At 42.4% G+C, this 24,243-nt stretch overlaps 1 protein-coding gene across 1 annotated transcript in view; it reads right to left on the reverse strand.

The window, feature by feature from the left end:
- The window catches only part of LOC137298680 (uncharacterized), a 146,537-nt gene that overhangs the window by 26,311 nt on the left and 95,983 nt on the right, over positions 1 to 24,243 (reverse strand). Inside the window, exons 81-106 of the mRNA XM_067830962.1 lie at positions 24,019 to 24,180; positions 23,144 to 23,279; positions 22,298 to 22,448; positions 17,436 to 17,616; positions 17,112 to 17,234; positions 16,377 to 16,593; positions 15,514 to 15,692; positions 14,800 to 14,979; positions 13,954 to 14,126; positions 13,277 to 13,454; positions 12,667 to 12,804; positions 12,213 to 12,368; positions 11,089 to 11,337; positions 10,362 to 10,514; positions 9,945 to 10,139; positions 8,788 to 9,290; positions 7,819 to 8,167; positions 6,637 to 6,795; positions 6,133 to 6,364; positions 4,995 to 5,194; positions 4,124 to 4,294; positions 3,349 to 3,675; positions 2,606 to 2,863; positions 2,101 to 2,307; positions 1,649 to 1,789; positions 930 to 1,099 (exon numbers count right to left, since the gene is read on the reverse strand). Coding sequence (XP_067687063.1) covers positions 930 to 1,099; positions 1,649 to 1,789; positions 2,101 to 2,307; positions 2,606 to 2,863; positions 3,349 to 3,675; positions 4,124 to 4,294; positions 4,995 to 5,194; positions 6,133 to 6,364; positions 6,637 to 6,795; positions 7,819 to 8,167; positions 8,788 to 9,290; positions 9,945 to 10,139; positions 10,362 to 10,514; positions 11,089 to 11,337; positions 12,213 to 12,368; positions 12,667 to 12,804; positions 13,277 to 13,454; positions 13,954 to 14,126; positions 14,800 to 14,979; positions 15,514 to 15,692; positions 16,377 to 16,593; positions 17,112 to 17,234; positions 17,436 to 17,616; positions 22,298 to 22,448; positions 23,144 to 23,279; positions 24,019 to 24,180 — 5,288 coding nt within the window. The remainder of the gene's footprint in view (positions 1 to 929; positions 1,100 to 1,648; positions 1,790 to 2,100; positions 2,308 to 2,605; positions 2,864 to 3,348; positions 3,676 to 4,123; positions 4,295 to 4,994; positions 5,195 to 6,132; positions 6,365 to 6,636; positions 6,796 to 7,818; positions 8,168 to 8,787; positions 9,291 to 9,944; positions 10,140 to 10,361; positions 10,515 to 11,088; positions 11,338 to 12,212; positions 12,369 to 12,666; positions 12,805 to 13,276; positions 13,455 to 13,953; positions 14,127 to 14,799; positions 14,980 to 15,513; positions 15,693 to 16,376; positions 16,594 to 17,111; positions 17,235 to 17,435; positions 17,617 to 22,297; positions 22,449 to 23,143; positions 23,280 to 24,018; positions 24,181 to 24,243) is intronic.

A 24,243-nucleotide genomic window follows, 5' to 3' on the forward strand; every position in this document is an offset into this window, starting at 1 on the left:
AGTGAGCGAGTTTAGTTTTACTCTGCTTTTAGCTATATTTCAATATCACATAACAATGTATAACAATATCACAGCAGGGAACACCAGAAATGGGCTTCACACAGTGTAGCCATCTGGGGAATCAAACCCGGGTCTTTGGTGCGATGAGCGAACACTTTAGCCACTTAGCTACCCCACCACCGCTTAAATTGCAAGATCCACAGATGGGTTACTATGAAGTCATGATGAATAGTGAAACCTTGTGAACTGTTACGTAATTCAGAGAGCCTAGTTTCCAACACTGACTGCAAGGAAGATTGATTCATGACGGGATAACACCCTGGACCTCCAGCATGAAGACGAAGTGTGATGAGGGATTTGTGGGAAGGTGGTTGGAACTGTATCATGAAGTGAGCAAACTTCAGAGTTTTAGAAGCATTTTCTAAAATTTAAACAAGTCATTCATTGAATACATTTTTCTTGAAGATGTCAGTAATAAAGTAGAAAAAGGTTCTCGTCAGCCTTTTGATCATGCAACCAAGTTATCTATTAGCTGTGTCATTATATGGAGTACCGTATAGAGTATATCAAGTCCTAAGAGTCATGTGTTAAAGTGAACTTCAGCAATTTATCCATGCTGTTATTTTTTGCTCGAGAAGATAATGAAAAAAGATGGTAAACTCCTTAACAAATGAATTTGATTGCACAATCCTTACAGTAGGGTGATGAAGGAGAGAGTGATGAGAGCTTGGCTCAGGTCATGTGGTGCTATCTTGGTGGGAAAAGCAAAGGGAAGCTACTCATGGAGAGTGATTTTACAATTGCTTCAGGGAGTTTCCACTTGAAAGGAGATAAGCAATAAGCATAAGTCAGGATAAGGAAATATCAGCTTCTTTCAACTTTCTTCTTTAATCAGTAACTACGAAGTGTTTGTAAATTCTAGTGTTTACCTCCATGGGCATACCAACTGGACAGTAGTGCCCTGCAAGGCAAGGCTCGGAGATGGTCGAATTCTGGGGACATATTCGGCCTCCAGGACATGCATCACACTCAGATGCACTCTTGGCTCCTTCCTTGTCTATGAATCGGGACTCAGGACACTTCATTGGCATCTTTGTACCTGTGGATAGGAAAGTTCATTTGTAAAAACAGTGAGTGATTGAGTGAGTTTAGTTTCATGCTGTTTTTTTGCAATATTCCAGCAATATCATGTTGGGGGACACCAGAAATGAACTTCACATGTACCCATGTGGAAAATCGAACACTGGTTCGCTATGAGAGAACATTTCAAGCACTAGACTATCACACTATCCCCATTATAAAAACAAATTTTGTAACTTATGCGTACATTGTAATAAGTTATTTAGTCACATTTTTTTCATTAGAAACATTTGGTTTTATTGCACTATAGAAATGTCAGAATCATAGTACTAATTTCTGCACACAGGGCAAACACTTCCGTTTAAATAGTTTTGGCACACACCCTAATATTTTCTGTGCACCAAATAATTACTTTCATTACTTTTCTTAAATGGACTTTAATCTCACTTTAGGTTTCTGCGGATCAATATGCATACATAGCTTTGAACAGAAATTAATACAGGATAAAGCTATAACTGAAATCTCGTGTGTGGTTAACTTGTTTCCATTCGCATACTTCACAGCTTACCTTCTGGACAGTAATAGCCATATGGACACAGAGTGCCATTGGGATAGAGCGTCCCATTGGGAGTGGCAGAACCGACTCCAGATAGACAGAAGTAGCCGGCAGCACAGTCTGCTGTGATGCGTCCATTTATACAGTACTTCCCTGGATAAATAAATGGATAAATGGATAAATAGCCAGACAGACAGACAATACTTTATAACCTTCAAAGGAATTCAAATGATATTGCTGAGCCTGAGAAAAATACAATGAATAAAAACATCAAATATGAAATTTCCAAAAACATAAAAGAGATAAATGTGTGCATAAACATAAGAACAGATAACACTGTGCCTGAAGAGCCCTTTAAATTTCAAAGATTACATATAAAACAGAATACAAAAATAATTCTTATTTCGTTACTTTTCACAGGATAAATCTGAATGAAATACTGAAAAAAGGATCATTTGACTTACCAGTGATACATGGCTCACACTGACTAGGATCAGACAATCCTGTGACATTTGTGTATGTCCCATTGGGACACAAGGTCGGTACCACACTACCATTAGGACAGTATGAGAAGACCTCACAGGGCTCTGGAATGCTGGTGTTGAGCATACAGAAGGTCCCTGCGGGACACGGTTCACAGCTGGAAGCTCCTTCATTAGGCTGGTAGGTACCTGGAGGCAAGAGTAAGTTAGGGAGTGAGTTTAGCAGGATTTAGAACAGCGGTGAACAGTAATTCAAAGCTCAAATCAGTCCTCTTGAAATACATGATCAGACAAAAATGATAAATAAACACACCCAAATAAATAAATAAATAAATAAATAAATAAATAAATAAATAAATAAATAAATAAATAAATAAATAAATAAATAAATAAATAAATAAATAAATAAATAAATAAATAAATAAATAAATAAATAAATAAATAAATAAATGTGACAGTACAAGGCTGTGTGAGGGGGAGTACTTACCAGGGGGGCACCCAATTGGAACTCCAGTCCTCTCAGGACAGTAGTATCCAGCTGGACACTTGAAGGCTGACGGAGCAGATGAGTTGATACGGGCGTAGTCAGGGCAGTAGTAGGTCTCCTCGCAGACACCTGAAGGACCCAGGCCTGCCTCCATAGCACAGAAGTAGCCTGGTGGGCAAGGCCAACAGTCACTGTCACTGGCTGCTCCAGACTGATTCCTGGCAGTGCCTGGGGGACAAGCTTGTTCCTTCACAGTACCTGACAAAAGTGAACGATCAAGGAACTAGACTTCAATCACTTTTGGAAATATAGTAATAAATCAATGATAAGGAAAAGAACTGGTTATACAAACTGTATAAAAGTGAGTAAAAACCTTCATGCTCAGGACACAATGAGAGATCCTGTTTCTCACAAGTCTATACTAGCCTGACAATAGACAGTTGATTTTCTTTCTTGTCTCACAGATTAGAAGAATGACTGAATGACTTAAAAACAAACTTACTACCCAATGGATTCAGAAAGTCAGAGAGATTTTCATGATGACATTTCAGAACAGAACCACTGGGTCTGTAATCTGCCTTAAACATATACTCAGACACGGTGTTGAAAAAAATGAATAAACATACATTTTTTTCTTTAAAATACAGTTCAGGTTTTTGTGAATGTGAAAAAAGTGTCTGCTATTCAGCATTATGCTGTCATACACTAATGTATTTTGAAGTTTTCAAGATATGGTGCCTCACCTTCTTCACAGTAATATCCAGGTGGACAGGGTCCATTCACACCATCATCAGGGGCAGGATGTGCTGCACCAGACACGCAGAGGTAACCACCCATGCAGGGGCCACTTGAACTACTCAAACCAGTGTCATTACAGAACTGGCCACTGGGACAAGGCTGGCACTGATCCACTGAGCTAAGGTCATCGTGCGAGTTGAAGGTACCCACTGGGCATGGGGTGCCTTCGTTGGCAGTACCATTGGGACAGTAGTAACCAGGTGTACATGGCATAGAGGAATTCATGCCCAACTGGGGACAAGACTGGCCAGCAGGACAGGGCAAGCACTCACCTGGAGGAAGCAGATCAAACATTTCAGATAGACATGGTTTCAGTTATGTTGCAAAGGCATGTAGCTGTTGAATGTTTGAATTTAAGTTTAAAGTGTTCATGTTTATGACTTTATATATGATGTTCATCACAGGTCTGTTTGGTTCAATTGTGATAATATATACAGACTATAGCCACATAGCTGGAATATTGGTAAGTGTGGTGCTAAACAGAGTGCAGTGTTAAACAAAAAGCCCCATAAATATAACTGAGAAGCATTCCTTTCCAAAGATTTTGAAAAAAATATCACAGCGAAACAGTTGATTGACCAAACTCAAAATCTTATCTATGATCAGAACTGTTTACTGCCTTGTCTGACAGATTTATACAGGGATCAATACATCAACTATCAGAGCATTATACTTTTTAATCAGAAAATAGAACAATTCAAGAAGTGATATGCCACATACCCAAGCCTTCCCTTGGTGCATAGGTGCCCTTGTCACACAGCGTTTCCTTGACGGCCCCAGAAGGGCAATAGTGTCCTATGGGGCATATGTACCCCCGAGAGCCATTTACTGGGTTGGCGATGTCAGATCCCACCAGACAGATGAAACCAGCATCACATGGATCACTGTGACCTAAAAATATATTTTGAGGATGTCAACTTAAACTCTTGTTTGAAGCAGAGAGAAACACCCAGTGTGCATACAACTGCTTCCTATTTGATAATTTCTTTTATAAGTATGTCAGAATTATTATTCAATACTAGTCCTAATATCCACATGGATGCCTGAGTAAGCAAGCGAAAAACATTTCTATGTATCCCGCTGGGAATGATGAAGTCATTTTGTACTTCGGGGAATTAATTCTTTATCATGAATTACATTCATGTATGATGAACGGAAATTAACAATGCTTTGCAAATGCAAACTGATGGAAGGGAGATAACTCTAAGTCTGTTATTCTTGTCATCTGCAAAATTTAGCCATGGCTACAAAAAAATTGTACCCATACTTCAAAAAATTCAAAATTACTACTGAGGTGTTCAGTAAGGTAAATGTATTGTTCACTGGTCCCTTGGGGCCCATGGGCTCGATGTTTGATTAATAACGTTCCCTTCCCCATTTGGGCTCACACTACATCAACCCATATCCCCCTTGTGATCAGTGAAAAACTTATAATGCTCCTCTATTTTTTCATGAAGACAAGCAACTGGCCAAGTCAATGACTCAGACCATCAGCCTTGTGCAATAAAGCATCTTTTACCATGGATGTATTTGAACACAGAATAGCTACAAAATACAAAAGTGATTTCTTTTGGAGAAGAAATGTTCTCACCGGCTGCTGAGCTGTCAGGTGTACAGTACTGGCCAGGTTTACATAGTTCACAGTCGGTGTAGTTGGTGTTGCCGGTGCTGGTGGCAATGGTTCCTGCTGGGCAGGGGATGGGCTTGTAGCTCCCTTCTGGGCAGTAGTTACCAATAGGACAGATGGTGGCAGCAGGGTTTGGTTCCACTGTCCCGCTCTCACAGTAGTAGCTAGTGGATATTGCATACACAACTAGTTCATGTTTGGAGATCACACATACACTTGTCATGACACACAGGTATTAGTATGTTGCACTGTAGATGGGTATAATTCCAGCAATATTATTGTACTACACCTATCATGGCTTTGCAGAAAGTACCCATATCGGGCTCCAGATAATTTTTCAACATGGGGAGTATGTATACCTTATTTTTTCAATATAAGAGTACTGCAAAAAGTTAAGAGTACATGTAGAGTACTGAATGGAATTTAATGGTGTGTTTCATTTCATCTATGCACCACAACATTGTTATTCGTGTGTAAACAGGTCAATAAACAACAAAGCAATACTTTTTCAGATAAAACCGTCCATAAATGATACTAAAACTGTACACAACTGCTGTGAAGCATACCTGCTACGTTTTCTGATTTTTTTCCAACCATATTGTGCACATTTTTCATCCATACATATGCTGATATGGCCCTTATCTGATGCCCTGCCATATATTGCTAGAACATAGATCTTCCACACAAATGATTTAATGCTCCAACGCCAACCATTCCATCTCATCTCCCAGTGTGGCACACAGTTCAGTGTCTGTCAAAGATACGGGATCTGAACCAGCTTAATGATCATTCAATGTTGCACTGTCCTTTAGGGTGAGGTGTACTCTTGCTCGAAGAACCTGTACATCACTTGTAGACCCTTAGCTTAAGACTGACCAAAACAGTATATGAACCTAAATATACTGAGGGAGACAAATAAAGGATCACTGGAAAATGCAAATGTTCCTATATTTTCCTGTGACTCTTTATTTCTTTATCCACTCAACATGTATAATTAAGTCTCCCTGATTCTTGCAGAACGTTGGTCTTGCACAAGGATCTGAACTTCTGATAACCCGCAGGAAAGCAAAGTATAACGTAAGAAGCAAGAAGATCCACTCACCCAGCATAGCACAGACCTTCCGGTTCAGGCAGACCAGTGCTCTTACAGTAGAATCCTGGTGAGCAGTCCTGACACTGACTGGCATTTACCCTGTGCGTCTTGTTGTTGAATGTTCCACTGGGGCATGGATACTGGTTGGATCTCTTGGTCTCCGGGGGACAGTAGTACCCTGCCGGACACTCATGGTCTGTCAGGTTGCCCACAGGCGCCATGTTGTTGTCACAGAAGTAACCTGGGTACATTCAATTCCTTAATATCAACTCCATATCGACAGTCATACACTGTATACCTTTTCATCAAGTGTGCATAATTTGTTTGTTTCCTTCTCCACAACAGATGTGTTCATTAACTATTCCTAAAATACAATCTGAAAAAATATGAGTTTGTTTAGTTTATCATTTAATGATTCAATTAGCAATATGAATAAATTGTAAATAATAAAAACCAGGTATGAAGATTTAATACTGTGGGCAGTCAAGGGATGGAACCTTCCATGATTCTTACCTTCAGGGCAGGGGTTGCAGTGGTCTTTCCCTTTCTCATCCTGGTAGAAGCCCGGATCACAGCGTGTAGGGGTGGCAGTCTTCTGCAGACAGTAGTGACCCTCAGGACAGAGATACTCATATGGCCTGGGAATGGTCTGGCCCCCTGGACAGTAGAACCCTGGGGAGGAGCACAAGCATGCGTCAGCAGAACAGTCAGGTGCGTTGATGTGCTAACTTGTATGGCCCAGCTGCCGAGATGATTTCTAAATATCTGTTTTTATTAACTAACATGACAAACATATCAGGGTTAATATTTTTCATGAGATACCCTAGGGCAAAATATCACTTTGTCATGATAATGTGATATCATGAACAATGCCACGACGTCACAGTTCTCCTGTGACGTTGCATTCTAAATGCGGCGATGACTGGTACTCATCTGATGTTTTAAGTAGATTTGGGTTTATTTCCATCAATTTAAATACTTCAGTAATAAACAGAATATTATATTCATGCCCATGACACACTATGTTTACGACATTCGTGCCTCAATATCAGTACATCCCTTGTTCTCCCTCGGGAAATACCAACATTTAGGCACTCGTGTTGTAAACATAGTATAATGTGGGCACTCAGATAATATCCTTTATATAGGTCACTGTGTGATGGATTGTGTGACATACTGATTGTGTGACATACTCCCACACCAGTGGGGTGAACATGGTGAAAGTGGGTTAATGAATTGCACTTAGACCACATAACAGTTTAAAAATGAGTATCCTGCTCTATAGACAAGAACCATTTTTCATGTATGGATATGGCTGATGTTTTTGCCATATGAGATTATGAGAATCAAGAAAATCTGAAAAAGGAATATGAGTCTAAAACTCTTACGCAGATAACAAATCACAAGTTTGCCGCAAAATCAATATGTCCATATTTCCTTACCCTCATCTAAGTAAAAATGTAATAAGAGAATGTATGGTTTCTCTTTATGCCAGCAGCTTGAGTCAGAGAAGTTACAATGTGGGTTATTTCCCTTATGTAGAACTTGAATCAATGTAAACTCAAGCCATGCAATAAACCTGAGCCCTGATCATTATATATGATAATATTCATATTTTAATAAAAGGAGAAAAATGTCATTTTTCATGTTACAACTGTATAATACTTATCTTCATGATGGAATTATCTACCCTACCTGCATCACACTCCCCAGTGACGGCGCTGAGTCCTGTGCCATTACAGAAGTAGCCACCATCACAAGCCTCACACTCTCCTTCTGATCGCAATCTCTCCACTGGGCCATAGGTTCCATTACGACATGCCACAGGTTCTGGCGATCCAGTTGGGCAGTAGTGACCGACTGGGCACTTTTCCTGTGAGAACTCTATTGAGCCAAGAGGGCAGTAGTAGCCTTCGTTACAGTCCCCAGTAGGTGCAGCCAGACCAGCAGTCTTGCAGTATTTGCCAGGAGTACATTGTGTCATTTCATATGAACCAACAGGGCAGAAGTAGCCTGGTTGACAACGACCACCGTTCGATGATGGCTGGAAGATCAGATGAGGACACGTAAAATACATTTGAACAGCTACTCTTGTAACCTTGAGAAAATACTAGTGGTAGGTTTATCAAACATTGAGCAGAAGTGACTTGACATCACTTTCAAAAACAATCACCTCATATCAGAGGAAATATCCTTTAAAAAAACTGAGCATCAAACTTCATTCCAGAAGTGACATATCAGTTGCCGTTACCACAAAGCACATAAGTGCTTTAACCCTTGAGTGTAACCTGAATGGAATAAGTAACTATTGCATAATGCAGAATCAGCAAATTTGAAGCTATTTTTGTGGCAATAATCTGAATGGAAAAATTTACTCAGATTGTGTAATATGAATCAAGCTCTGAATACGTCTATTGTAGTGACTGTGTCCAAGGTATTGTCCTAAATGGAGATTGAATAAACAAGGGTACAGGGGATATTGAACATTCAGCTTCACACGTGTAGTTACCAATGTTGGGAGTCAAACGTTTTTTGAGGCCCAGGCTTCAAGTAGAGCTAATATTGCACTTGGAAAATGTCAGTATACATGTTCTTTCAAACGGGTATTTATGGGTTTAGGGTTGAGAAAAGCTTACAATCAATACCATTCTGAAGTCGACCTACCTGTGCTTCATAAGAGCCATTTATACAGTACCATCCTCCATTACAGTCATCGGTAGGATAGGCGTTGCCGTCTCCCGCACAGTACTTGCCCGGAGTGCAGGGAACGCAAGATGCAATGGTCTGCTGGGTGGTGAGGTTGTTCATCGAGCCAGGAGGACATGGGTACTGGTTTGGGTCAGTCGTGTTCCTCTCACAGTAGTATCCAGAGGGACAGACAAACGGCAAGTAGTCTGTAGTGTTAGCCAAGCAGTAGTAACCTGCAGGACAGATCTTACAGTCCATCTGATTGGTTAAATCATTGTAGGATCCTGGTGGGCAGCCAATGGGATACTCTGTACCCAATGGACAGTAGTGTCCTGTTGGACAGATATGTCCTATGATTGGATGGACAGTTGCGTTAGGACACTGGTTCTCATCAAGCATGACAGGATCAGCCTTATCCACACCGGACACGCAGTAGTAGCCTGGGTCACACTGCCCAGAGGGACTGGTCAGGTTGGAACCTGTCAGAACAGGAAATAACATCAAAACATGCTATTTGGTATCAATGAATTGACTGGTTGTAACAAACTATGATATTTCAGTAAGTATGTATGACTAAAGATAGGCAAGTTTTGAGGATGAAGTGATGACAAACAGACCTTAATCATTATAAGTTGTCATGAGAAATAAACAGCATGATCGCATCGGACTGTGAATCATTCCATATTTGATCGATGAGTGAGTGAGTTTCTTGTAAGCCAGTCTCAGCAGTATTCCAGCAATATCACAGCAGGGGACACCAGAAATGGGCTTCACACATTGCACCCAATGGGGAATTGAACTTGGGTCTTCTGCATGAAGGGGCAACCATTCTAACCACTCCCCCATTTTGATCAATGAACAGTAAAGTAAAATGTCAGTCTAACAGATTACATTTCTTATTTCTGAATACATGTATTTGCATGTAAGTGAAGGCAGAATAAAGAAAAATAATTTGAGGGAAATTAGTTAGAACAGTTCTAAATGACTTTTATGCAACATTCTGGCAATATTGCATTAGGGAAACATGAAAACTAGGTTACAAACATTGTACTCTGTGTGGAAAACAAAACGCAAGGCATGCTCTTCATTCATCACACACTTCCAAATTAATGATACACAGATTGAGGTTTCACCTTGACAGAACTGGCCACCAGTACAAGGGGTACATTCATCAGCCTTCTTCAGGCCAGTCACACTGCTGTAAGTGCCAGCTGGACAGGATTGCCAGTTGTGACCTGTACCGTTTGGACAGAAGAACCCCTCAGGGCAGGGGTGTTTGGAGGTGCCAGCATTTCCTGCCACAGTCAGCTCGGGGATGCAGTAATACCCTGGAGAAAACAATTTCATGGTTAAAACGTAAAAGGCCACTTTCAAGGTCCAGTAATAAAATGGGTGAAGTCAAGGTCAAAACCTTCCTTTCATATACACAAAGACAGCACAATACTGAGCATCAGTTAATGAAGAATTTCTTACTTTATATCGTCCAATATGTTGCTATCTAAAAAAAAATGCCCTTAGTCAACAATAATCATTTAGTTAATACTGGTCACCTTCTGGACATGGCTGACACTGGGAAGCACCATCATAATCTACAAAGAATCCAGCGGGGCAGTCTTGAGGGGCAGCACTACCAAGAGGGCACTGCTTGGCTGCTGGACAGATGATCTGTGTCTCCACACTTGACCCAACAGGGCAGTAGTAACCTGTACAAAGAATTTTTTTTTTGTTTTTTTTAGTTTGCACTCAGGTACATTCTACAAAGCACTGTATATAATCTGGAAAAGATCAGCCACTGGAGAACTTTATTAGCATGATCTGTGCTGTCAGAGTACGACAATATGGTCTCAACTAAGTCACAGAGTCTAACCACTCAATTCAATCTTAAGATTCTTACACTCTAACAAACATCATAATAGCATGTTGGGATTACATTTTCTCTGACCCAAATTCTAGTGCTGTAGGGGTTGACTACCATCTGGGGTTTGAACCCAGACTTTCTGAGTGAGGCACCAAATCGCCACACACAAAGTCAGCAATCTAACCTACACAGCCACTACACAGCTTTCATAAAGATAAAAGTGTGAAAACTGGTAGTCTGCACTGCTTACTTTGTACATTCCTCTGACAAGTGTAATGTGGCACAGTTCAAATGGCCGAAAGAGTTGAATACACAACACTTTTTTTACCTACAACTTCCTTTGACTATTAACTTACATCAGCCTTTATATCACTTATCAGCCTATATGATATTACTTTATTCCGTAGCACAATACTGACCTTCCTTGCATGGGCCACTGAGTGCCGTCAGCCCAAATCCGTTACAGTAGTAGCCGGGAAGGCAGTCGGTACATTCACTCTCATATGCCAGGCCAGTCTGATTGGAGTAGGTTCCATTGGGGCACTGAGCTGGGTAGTGGGTGCCAAGTCCACAATAGTGGCCCTCAATACACACAAGTTCTGTGGCCACCTCAGATCCTGTTGGGCAGTAGTATTTCTCACTGCACAGGCCGCTTGGAGCAGACAATCCTGAAATCAAAGTATTTTGAGTAACAGGATGAACTTCATGTATTTCAAGGATAAATGATATTGATGACTAATGATTTCTTACATGAAGCTATGTTATGTTCCATATATCACTGTCTACAGGATGAGCTTTCAATACCGAGAATGAGAGAGGTATGACAGAGGACTAGGTAGAAAATCTCACATCTGTTTCAGGTTCAAATGTTGATATCAACAAGCTTTTGAAAGCAAGTCCCCCAAATAAGTGTACAGACAATGATAATAATCAAGTTTTATTTTGTCCATTCTAGGACTGCAAGGACAAAAGCAAAGGGTACAATCTCCCCCATTAGCCATTACTGTATTTATTCCAAAAAATATGCCTCTATCCCATGTGTACCTGCTAATCCCTCCCCATCCTCCCACTGTCAAACAAGCTGTTCAATCCAACTGTTTCCTGCCACACCTCTCATGTCGCTAATGCCAGTCCCCTATCATGTGTCTGTCAAAATAACGGAATGAACTCCAACTGTTTTTCCATCACACCTCTCATGTCATTAATACCAGTAGCCTATCAAGTGTCTTGTTTCTTTCTTACATTCCTTCCTGATCTCCCCATCCTCTGTCAAAATAACGGAATTAAACTGTTTTTCCATCACACCTTTCACGTCGCCCTTAGTCAGTCCCTCTATCATGTGTTTGGTCCATCCTAACACAAAGTGGGCGAACCTGACTCTGCAACTGTACTGGTAATGATAATATCAAGACATATATGCTTCAGTGACTGCCTGTCAGGGTCCCAATCCACTAAACATTCATATCATGACAACAATCTTCTGCCTATGATAAACTATAGAGTTGTGGTTTTGGACCCTGGTTGCATGGTTTTCCTCCAGTACCTGTCTGGTTACAGAATGATCCTCCAGTACAGTTGACACACTGGTCCTCCCTGTAGATGTTGGTGCTAGGGTTGTAGGTCCTCTGAGGACATGGCAGAGGATCAGCAGTTCCTTGGGGACAGAAGTAGCCAGTTGGGCAGATGTCTGCCTGGACTCCTAGTGAACAACAACATCATGGTAAGATGAAGGTACTAGCATTATGTTGTTCTAATTCTGTTTGAATCCCTGGTAAAACATCTAAAGTCATTGTGAAAAACAGCACCTGTGACAAGTTTAACTACATTTAATTACAACCATGATCCCTCAAGATATAAACAGATATGGGTTATGCAACACTTACAGTGCTTTTAATATTCAATGAACTGCTAACATTGAAATGGTTCAACCTCATTTTCTAACACTCTAGATATGTAACAATATTCACACAATTCTAAAACATGTGTCTGTAGTGTACCTTGACTAGGTGTTGTTGACTTTGAACCTTCACGGCAGAAGTACCCTTCATCACAAGGCCTGATGGGATAGGTGAGGCCTTCCATGTCACATGCCATTCCGCCAACACACACTGAGCATTCGCTTGCATTGGTGAGACCTGAAATACCCACACATTTCAGCCATGTTCTTAAATGATCCTTCAGCAAAGCATTAACCATGATGCCACAGTAATGCTCCAAGATAGCCCATTAGAAATATTCTGGCATCAATCTTCAAAGAAATAGTGCCTGTGACCTTCAGTATGCCTCCCATTAAGCCCTTGAGCAAATCTCTTATCACAAACCCTAAGCAGAGTTCTAACATAACCCTTCAGGAATGTGTCAGCATAAATATTCAAAGCAGTTGTAAACAGACCCTTCAGCTGACCTAAACCATTCAGCAAAGCTGTAACTAAACATTTCAGCAATGATGTAAGTAAACTCTTCAGCAAAGCTGTAACTAAACCTTTCACAATGTAACTAAACATTTCAGTAAAGCTCACGCTAAAGTAAATGCCATAGAGCAGAACAGGAAATTCCTGCTGAGTCAGTAAAATAGTTATCAAAATCACCTGTAATCAGTGACTATACCTGTCCTGTTGTTGTATGTTCCCAGCGGACATGGGTACTGGTCAGCATACTCTGTGCCATTCGGGCAGTAGTATCCCTCTGGGCAAATGGTTCCGTCGTAGCTGATGACAGGTCCAGCAGTGGCGTTACAGTAGAAGCCAGCAGGGCATACTTTGCAGTCTGTCTGCTGGGGCAGATCCTACAAGAACATAGTGGGTACACTAGTGAGCATTGCAGGTAAAACAATGGTTGTAACAGGTAAACAGTGAAAAAAAACCCCAAGTAGTACTGTGGTCCAAACACAGAGAGAACTGGTCCAAACACAGAGAGAACTGGTCCATACACATAGAACAACATCCATAAGAGGATGAAAGGTAGACAGGTAGTACAGTGGTTAAAACAGGTAGAGAAGCAGTCCAAAGAACAATGGTCAAAAGAAGGTGACAGGTAGAACAATATTAGTAGAAGGCAGAAAAGTACTTGAAACAGGTGGAACAGTTGTCAAAACAGGTAGAGAAGTAGTCAAAAGAAGAATGGTCAAAAGAATGTGACAGGTAGAACAATGGTAGAAAAGGTAGAAAAATGAATGAAACAGGGGGAAGAGTGGTCCGTACATGTAGAAATCTCAAATACAAGTAGAGTCATGTATGGATGATGAAAGACAGAAAATGTTGTAAAGTGAGACAATAAGCCTGTACCTGATAGGATCCAGCAGGGCAGGCAACAGGTGCTTCCTTGCCTCCCACACAGTAGTATCCAGGTTGGCATGAGTTGTTGCCAGGTGTCGCCACGATGGCCCCTGCTGGGCAGTAGAAGCCAGGGGCACAGTCTCCATTTGGTGATTCTAATCCTTCTTGTTCACAGTATTTGCCTGCAGAGAAAATGGGACAGACATGATGAACCACTGACATGCTTCAGAAACTGACCTAACCATGGGATATGGAGTAGACCAATAACATCTGTATGTCAACAGTTATTTGGGTATTTAGATTGAATGAATATTGTTTCATGCTGCTTTTAGCAATATTCCAGTTATATCATGGTGGGCAACACCAGAAATAGGCTCCACACATTGTATCCATGTCAGGAATCGAACCCAGGTCTTTGGTGTGTTGAGTGGACACTTAAACCACTAGACTACTTCACTGCCCTGGGGATTTAAAAAGAGAGAGTGAGTGAGTTTACGCCACAATCAGCAATATTCCAGCTATATGGTGGCGGTCTGCAAATAATCGAGTCTGGACCACACAATCCAGTGATCAACAACATGCGCATTGATCTGCGCAATTGGGAACCGATGACATGTGTCAACCAAGTCAGCGAGCCTGACCACCCGAACCCGTTAGTCACCTCTTATGAGAAGCACAGTCACCTTTTGTGGCAAGCATGGGTTGATGAAGGCCTATTCTACCCCGGGACATTCATAGGTCAATTTAAAAAGACTTTTGTCCAATTCTTGCAGAACATACAGTGATATCTGTGGAATATTTAATGGCAATAGCTTTGAAGTTTCCCAAGACTCCAATATTCCATGACAACCTTACCTGGGGTGCAGATCTTGCAGGCCGAGGGGTCGCTGTTCCGTGTGCTGTCTAGGTAGTACCCTATCGGACACGGGACAGGTTTGGGGCTTCCCACTGGGCAGTAGTGACCCATGGGGCAGATAGCCCCAGTCACTCCATCGGTGGGGCGGTAGAATTCAGCTGCCAGGATACAGTAGTACCCTGGAAATGTAAAACATAGTAACAATATCAGACAATGTCAACCAAGTCAACAATAGGTTCACTATTGAGAATTAACGGTTCTGTTTCAGTATTTACAACATGTACACATGGTTCAATATTACTTATACCTATAATTGCAAAGCTTGATTACAAAACACAATGAAAGTACCTGTAAATACCACGGTTAAGAATACGTCTAACATTAGTATACACAATCAAAAACAATTCTTTGTTAAGTACCAGTACTTTGTAATAATTTGTCCTTTTCTCAAGTTTGAAAATTCAACAGATTATGGCACAACAAAGGGACACAATTCTTTTCAGTACAGAATAGATTCCATTGTTGATGGTCAGATATCTGGCTAAGATCACAGACAAACCAAAATATATCTTACAAACACAATATTATTTAGTTAAATTATTTTCACTTGAGGGAATTAAAAAAATAACATGTGACAAGTAACAAGTGATAAGTGACTAGAAGCATGTGACTAGTCTCTAGTGCCAAGTGACAAGTAAGGAAGCACTCCCCACCTTGTGTGCAGTTTCCTGTGGGTGCTTCCAGTCTCTCCTGTTGACAGTACTTGCCACCATCACAGAGGGTGTAGTTGACACTGCCCTCAGGGCAATACTGGCCTCGTCGACACTTCCCTCCCTGAGCCGCATCAGTGGGCTTTGTCTGGACAGCACCACCTAGGCAGAACCATCCGGGACTGGAACAAATACACAGAGAATGATGGGAGGCAGAATGTGAAGAGTGAGTGACCGAGTATGACTTGTCGCTTTTTGCAATAATTCAGGATATTTTGACACAATATCACACACAATATCACAATATCATGTCAGAAGTGGATGCTTTTACCGCTAGGTCACCCCACCACTCTGGAATTATACTGAGCTGAAACAACTCAGTTTTTCCCCATTCAGATAATCTATAATGACTTGGGTTATCATCACTTTGAACTATACTTCAGTTTTATCTTGGTGGAAAGTGGAAAGATCATTAACTTGTCATATAGTGTCAACAACACAAATAGGGGCAAATGTGTTGCTTGAATCCAGAATCAGCAGGCCACAACACACTTGAGGGCATACTGAATATTGGTGTCTGTGTCTCATTACCCAATATTTTGAAATATGTTTTCCTGAGGTTCTTGAGGGGCATTTAGAAGTCGGTATTCTAATATACGACAAAATGTTATAGATATCCACTTCTTCTTTATTGTTTTCACTATGTTTCTGGGCTATTCCTTGCCCCTCGTTAGGTGGATGACAAAGGGGCAAGGAATAGCCAAGGAAGTGTCATGAAAACAATAAAGAAGAAGTTGACGTCCATAACATTTTGTTGTATATTATGTTTTCCTGCATCCTATATTAGCTGACATAACAAACATTACCTGCACATGCCTGTAGGGGCTGATAACCCTTCTGTTTGACAGTAGAAACCAGCTGTGCAAGGGAGACAAGCAGAGGCATTGGTGGAGGAGTTATCTGGGTTGAAAGTTCCAACAGGGCACTTGTTTTCATCCTTGCGCATGGTTCCTGCTGGGCAGTAATGACCCATTGGACATGGCTGGTTCTGGTAGTCTGATGAGTTGGACACACAGTAGTAACCTGGCAACAAAATATAAATAATTGTGAAATAAACTTTGGTAAAGAATCAGGAATTGAACATACTTTTTTTCAAGAGTTATGCTTCTGTGACTAGTATGTGAATTAATATCACATAAGTGAATTACACATGCATAACACCACCCAGGAAACATAAAGACCCATGTATACACTTAACCATTTATCTTCCACTCTTGCATCCATTGCTTACATGGCAGACAGACCCACACACTTCCCATACATACAGAACTCCATTTCTTTTAACTGGAATTGTTCCCCCCACATCCTCACCTCCGGTTCTCTGTCTCTTGTAATACTGACATGACCCCCTCCCCTTCACCTGCAGGACAGAGTTTACAGGTGCTCTATCTCTCCTCATACTGATATGTCACCCTCCCTTCACCTGCAGGACAGACTATACAGGTGCTTGGCCTCTCGTCCCCTCACCTGCAGGACAGGCTTTGCAGGTGCTCTGTCTTAACTCATATGAACATGTCCCCCTCCAAACTCTTCCCCCTCACCTGCAGGACAGACTTTACAGGTGCTCTGTCTCTCCTCATCTTGGTAAGTTCCTGCAGTACATCCCACAGGCTGTTCACTTCCCTCGGGACACATGTACCCAATAGGACAGACATCTCCATAACCTGCAAACAGAACATACTTGGATACCAACAGTGATAATATTCTCCTTAAATATATACTTACAATTCTTTGCATTAATTTGTAAATAAAATAAAACACTTCTAGGTTTTGTGACATGTATTGCATCTGGAGCAAACAAATCTCAGGCCCTCATTATCACATAAATGTAACCAAAGAAGGAGCACCATCACATGACATAGTACCTGTGTGTCCACCAATCAGAGGGCAGGATGCTGGGTATGAACTGTTGGTTGCAGCATTGTCAGGGTTTGGTCGATCAACTCCAGACTGACAGTAATAGCCAGCAGCGCAGAGACCAGTGACGTTGGTGTGTCCCTCTATAGAGCAGTAGTGGCCACCGTCACAGTCCTTGCACTGGCTCACCTGTATGGGGAACACAAACACTGATCAGATTATTTCCATACAAACAGTAACATGGCTCTGTACTTCACCTGAACTTATCTGGAACATTTTCACCATAAAGAGAGAGGTTGGTGTTATGATACTTTTAGTAATATTCCACTAGTATCAGGGTATGGATCATCAGCTATAAATCCATGCTGCATGAACAATGATGGATGATGTTTGCACGCTCCTTTAGATCAACCCCCCCCCCCCCGAACAATGACATCAGAAAATTTTGGTTCCTATGATAATAATTCAATATTATTTTACAAAAACAAAATCTGACCAGAAAAGAATAATTTATACAAACCTGTAGAGGTTATGAATTCTTTGAAGAATGTCCTCCTTGGGGTACATATAAGCATTTTTATGTCCATTAAAAATCCCTACGACAGTTGTAACTATTTTGATAATAAAATATTTACAAAACAAAAAACTCGTTTTTGTCTTGTGGGACCACCTTTACAGGGCCCCCCAGGCCCCCTACAGCCAAGAGCAGGTAACTCTGGCCGTCTACCTCGCACCTCACTTTTCATGCTGAACGTATCAGACAGAATGAGGGGAGGCGGGTGGCCGTACCCCAAGGAGGACATTCTTCAAAGAATTCATAACCTCTACAGGTTTGTATAATTCTTTTTCAGAAGAAGTCCTCCTTGGGGTACATATAAGCATTAAACAGACTCCCGAAGAGAAGCAATTGGGAGTGGTATTCTGTCTGACAGCAACAGTCCATTCGATCGAAGTGCAAATCTACAATCACACGGAAATAGAAAAGGCACCGACCTGGTCACCTGACCGCTGATGTCAATCAAGGCGGGGGCGTGACAAAGCTGAGGACCCGCTTGTCAAAGCTTACATGCCCATTGGCTAGAATTTGGGAAATCCCAAATGAGAAACCCCGCCCACCCAAATCAAAGTTTGGAGACATGGACGTACGGGACACTCGCCAAACTGAACCTTGTCCATACCGCACTAGCAAGCTAAGCAGGGAAATGGAAAGGAAAGTAAGGCACCCAGCCAAAGAGGGCGGGACTAAGAAACCATCACCAAATATCACCGCCGATAAAATGGGAATGGACAGTTACCCAACACCGAGTGCAAACAGATATAGTTATCAAACAAAGCTTAATCAGCTTGAGCAGAACTATTCTGTCTACTGCAGGGAACTGACTGACCGAACCGAGCACACTCTCGTGAGTGTCTGTTCAGTTGGTAATGACGGTTCTGACGTGGCCACTGCTCTCACTGAGTGAGCTGACAACCCCTTTTTGGGGAGATAAGCCTTTAGGTATATAGACCTTGCAGCCTGCGTATCAGTCGGATAGCCAGCCATTCCGCCACCACAACAGCAAAATAGCTGTTTCTCCGTACGGAGCAAGGCTATTCTCTTAAAATAACTTTAAGAGGTTTCATAACGTCTAATACACGAACCTTACGGTATGTATTATCAGACGACGCAGGCAGCATGCACCCAGTTAGATCGATAGGCGCGGTCATTCGAACGAATGATCGAATTTTTTTTTTTTTTTTTTTTTTTTTTTTTTTTTTTTTTTTTTTTTTTTTTTTTTTTTTTTTTGGGCGGTATGAATCCGGTAAGCGAATGCTAACCCGATCCTTATGGAACATAGTAAGATCCGGGTCTGAAAACATGACGTGTAAGTCGCTTACACGTCTACCAGACGTAACCACCACTAAAAAGTCGTTTTCCAACTTAACAGTTGTAACGACGGGTTGGCCAAGTCATAAACGAGAGGAGTGGGTAACCATTCCAATACTCGAGACAAATTTCACGACCGGACGCAGTCTGTCCACGCCTGCAAGAAAACGCTGTACCCGGTGGTATTGTCCCAACAAGGCACCCTCAACGGGTATGTGGAAGGCTGAAATAGCCAGGGAGTAGCCTCGAATCGTAGAAGCGGCTAAGCCAGATTCTAAACGAGACGGTAAGAACTCCAATACTTCAACTACAGTCGAAGAAAAGGGATCGAGAATCCCTCTATTTCCACACCAGCGCGCATAACAGGCTCACCTATCCTCACACTGTACATTTGTGGAATCCGTCCACGAAGCCAGAATTGTGTCTGCAACTGATGCAGGAATTCCGCTCTTTTGGAGACGATTCCGGACAGTGGCCAGGCCACCCACTGAGTCCTGGGGATTGGGGTGAGGCTGGCCGTCCTGGGATAGTAGGTTCGGTCGCCGCGGTAATAGTACCGGCGGCTACACTAGCGACCTGAGTATTACCGGAAACCAGCGTTGAGACGGCCACAGAGGTGCGAGAAGCACTAGTAGCCGCGCTGGTTGGGTGGCAAGCTGAGACAGAACTTTGGAAATCAGGGGAATTGGCGTAAACGCCGACACCACCCTGTCCGTCCAGTCCCGCTGGAAGGCGTCGGCGGCAATCGCTCTCGGATCAGGAATCCGCGAACAAAAACCCCGGAATCTAGTTCGTCACTCCAGAGGCAAACAGATCCACCTAGAACGACCCAGACAACTGGGAGATAATCCCGAATATCTCCCGATCGAGCAACCACTCGTGGGGAGCCAGAACACGTCGTGAGAGCGCATCTGCACGCACGTTGTCGATCCCTGGGAGATACACAGGCATAACCCGTATGCTGAACTGATCGCACCATAGTAGAAAACTGCCACGCCTCCTGAAGGAGCGACGGAGACACAGTGCCGCCCTGCTTCAGAATGTAGGACATCGCCGTCTGGTTGTCCATCTCTAGACAAACCACTCGGCTTCGAACCTGATCCACGAAGCGTTCGAACACCAACGTCACAGCTCTCAACTCTAACACATTGATGTGCAAGGTCGCCTCTTGGTCGGACAATAGTCCCGACATCGCGAGGTCGCCCAGGACGCATCCCCCCCAACCCTGTGAGGGAGGCATCCGTCTGAACTGTGAGCGACGGTACCGGGGTCATCAGAGGTAAACCTTTGAATAGATTCCCGGTATCTGTCCACCACCGCAAGTGACGTATCAACCACTGGGGAATAGCCAGATTCTTCTCGTAGCTCTCCGAGTGGGACCACTGTTGTGCTAACGCCTGCTGAATGGAACGCATTCTCCGACGTGCACGCCAGACTATGTCCACCGTCGCCGCCATGTTGCCTAGCAACTGAAGCCACGTCCGTGCTGAGGCAATATGGGACTGAAGGAACCTTAACACTATGCCCTGTACCTTAAAAATGCGCTCTTGGGACAGAGAAACCACCCCTCGGGTTGTCTCGAACCTCGCCCCTAAGAAAACCAGATCCTGCCTCGGCACCAATTGATTTTTAAGATAGATAACCCAACCTAGTCTGGTGAGAATATCCATCACCTGCTGTGTGGATTCTCGACTTAGGTGTTGGGAGAGCGCTCTGAGGATCCAGTCGTCCAGGTACGGGAAACAAAAGTTGCCCTGCGCCCTGGCGACCTGAACTGGTACTAGCATGAGTTTGGTGAACACCCTTGGCGCCGTGGAGATGCCGAAGGGGAGCACGCGAAACTGATAACAAACCCCGTCGAAGGAAAACCGAAGGTATTTCCTGAACTCGGGATGCATCGGTACATGGAGGTATGCGTCTTTGAGGTCGATTGACGTAAGTCAATCCCCTGCCTCTACAGACGAGATCACTAACCTCAGTGTCTCCATCTTGAAAGACGGCACCTCTATCAAGTTGTTCAAACCCTTGAGATTTAGAATGGGTCTGAACCCTCCGTTCTTTTCGGTTACCAGGAAATAAGTGGAGTAAAACCCCATAGTCTCCTGTCCTGATGGAACCATCTCTATAGTTGCCTTGTCCAGTAAAGACTGAATTTCGGCACGGAGGATTGCCACCTTTTCCGGCGACTTCGGCACCGGAGTGCAGCGAATCCCGGCAAAAGGAGTAAGCTCTCGCTTCCACTGTGGCGTGTGGCCATCCCTGAGTAATAACGGGAGGCGACCACCCACAGGAATTTCGTCTTTCTAGTCGAACGACAGCATGAAAAGTGAGGTGCGAGGTAGACGGCCAGAGTTACCTGCTCTTGGCTGTAGGGGGCCTGAGGGGCCCTGTAAAGGTGGTCCCACAAGACAAAAACGAGTTTTTTGTTTTGTAAATATTTTATTATCAAAATAGTTACAACTGTCGTAGGGATTTTTAATGGACATAAAAATGCTTATATGTACCCCAAGGAGGACTTCTTCTGAAAAAGAATGTGGAACATCATAACACTCAAATATTGAAAATTTTCACCCATTAAAGAAGAAATCACCTGAATGGTTACATGAATACCATTCAATACAAACAGTAACACGGCACTGTAGCTCACCTGACACTATCTGGAACATTTGCAACATAAAGAATGAGTAAGAAAGCATGGTTTTATGCTTTTAATAATGTTCTACTAACATCACAGTGGGGACTATAAGATATATACCCATTTAACCAGAACAAGATAGATGCTATGTATTTTTACTTAAACCTGAACAGAAAAGACTAATTGTCTGTCATACTTGAAAGAGTTTTTCATCAATAGGGAAGAAATCATTATCATAAGCAATTATTCCTGATCTTTGTCATTACAGTGTTCTTGTGAGATGAAGAATCCTTCATACGAAAGTCACATGGCTGAACTAAAGAAGTGTTTAGCTGAGACAGGTCTCATGCTTCCGGCTGGTGACTCACCATATACAAGTTGGTCTGGGTGCTGTATGTGCCCTTGGGGCAAGGCTTCCAGTCCCGACCTGTCCCAGAGGGGCAGTAGTACCCAGGGGGACAGTCAAAGTGCCCGGATGTTGGCACGCCTGCTGTCACATTCTCGGGTAGGCAGAAGAAACTAGAAACACATATTATCATTATCACAATCAAAATTGTAATTAACCATCACATTTACAACAAATATAGCTTCATAAAATAGTCAGGCAGAATACATTTGTAAAGGTCCTACCCATATGATGATTAATTTTCCTAAAGTTCTATTTTTATATGTGAGTGAGTGAGTGAGTTTAGTTTTACACCGCACACAGCAGTATTTCAGCCATATGGCAGCGGCGTGTAAATAATTGAGACTGGACCAGACAATCCAGTGATCAACAACATGTGCATTGATCTGCGCAGTTGGGAACTGATGACATGTGTCAACCAAGTCAGTGAGTCTGACCACCCAATCCTGTTAGTTGCCTCTTACGACAAGCACAGTCACCTTTTAATGCAAGCATGGGTTGCAGAAGGCCTAGTCTACCCCGTGACCTTCAAAGGTCATTTTCATATGTTATCCTCAATGCATCTGTGATTGATGGAAGAGTATGTGAGTGAGTTGTTTCATGCTGCTTTTAGCAATTTTCCAGCCATGTCCCAGTGTTGGGACACCAAAAATGCTTCACACATTGTTCCCATGTGCTAAATTGAACCTGGGTCTCTGACATGATGAGCGAATGCTATAACCGCAAGGCTACTCCGATCCCCAGATGGATGATTCAGTGCATTGTCTAGATACAAAGAAAAACATTCCATCAGAGACCAAGCTCTCACCCATCGGGACAAATGTCACAGATCCACTGTCCTGTCCTGTTAGTGAAGTATCCTGGTTCACAGGACCTGGGTTCATCAGATCCTGTAGGGCAGTGGAGGCCAATAGGGCAGATAACTGCTGTAGGCATGGTTGAACCTGTACAAAGGGAAAAAACAGATGAACACTCAGAAGACATGCTGATAAAACCATTCAGTCCATGACACTTTTTAAAACTAATTACTATAAAACTCAGTCGGTTCATACGTAATGGCTTGACTAGCCAAACATCCATGACAGTCAAAGTGACATCAGCAATATCCAAAGATAGAAGTGCCTAACCTAAAAGTGCCCTGTAATTAACAAGTGATGGGAAATACATGTTTTGTCAGTAATTTTCATTTGCATAGTGGAAATATACAATCTTTGCTGACCTACTTTAACAACCAATCAGAAACAAGTCTGGGTGTCACAAGGTAGTTCATTCACATATCGGAATTACATGATCTTCGCCAACACATTTACCTCATGATGCACTCCAGAAATAATTGTTGCGCCCGATTACAGGAAGTGCAGTAACTGGAGAAAGCTTTGTGGATCGTTGAAAATTGTTTTAGATTAAAAGTTTGACTTATAAGTAATTCTGAAAAGTAATTTGGAATTTTTGACACTTAGAAAATTGAAATATTGCTTTATACTACCATAATGCCATAATTAGAAGGTGATTTAATGAAGGGGCAAGATGTGCCCTGAAACATCAAAACAAGACCCAAAATAGTTGTTATCCATGACAAAGTTAAATTCCTAATGTTTAGCAAAGATAATTGACTTAGGGTAACTGTTTGAGACCCAATAAAGTGTATTTTCCTGTCCAAGAAGAACTACAAAAGAGACCCACCTGTGGGGCAGTAGTATCCTTGGGTACAATTGCCTTCCTCTGTGGTTAGGCCAGCACTTTGACAGTAGAATCCTGCAGTACAGTCTGTGCAGTTCTCCACAGCACTCAGTCCTGTGGTATTGGAGAATGTACCGGTGGGGCACTTCTCTGGTGTGTGGGTACCTGAACATAAAGTATCGACAATCAGTAACATGTACCAATTTTACAACAAACAGTAAAATCAAG

The sequence above is a fragment of the Haliotis asinina genome, chromosome 10, assembly GCF_037392515.1.
Source record: "Haliotis asinina isolate JCU_RB_2024 chromosome 10, JCU_Hal_asi_v2, whole genome shotgun sequence".
Taxonomy (NCBI): domain Eukaryota; kingdom Metazoa; phylum Mollusca; class Gastropoda; order Lepetellida; family Haliotidae; genus Haliotis; species Haliotis asinina.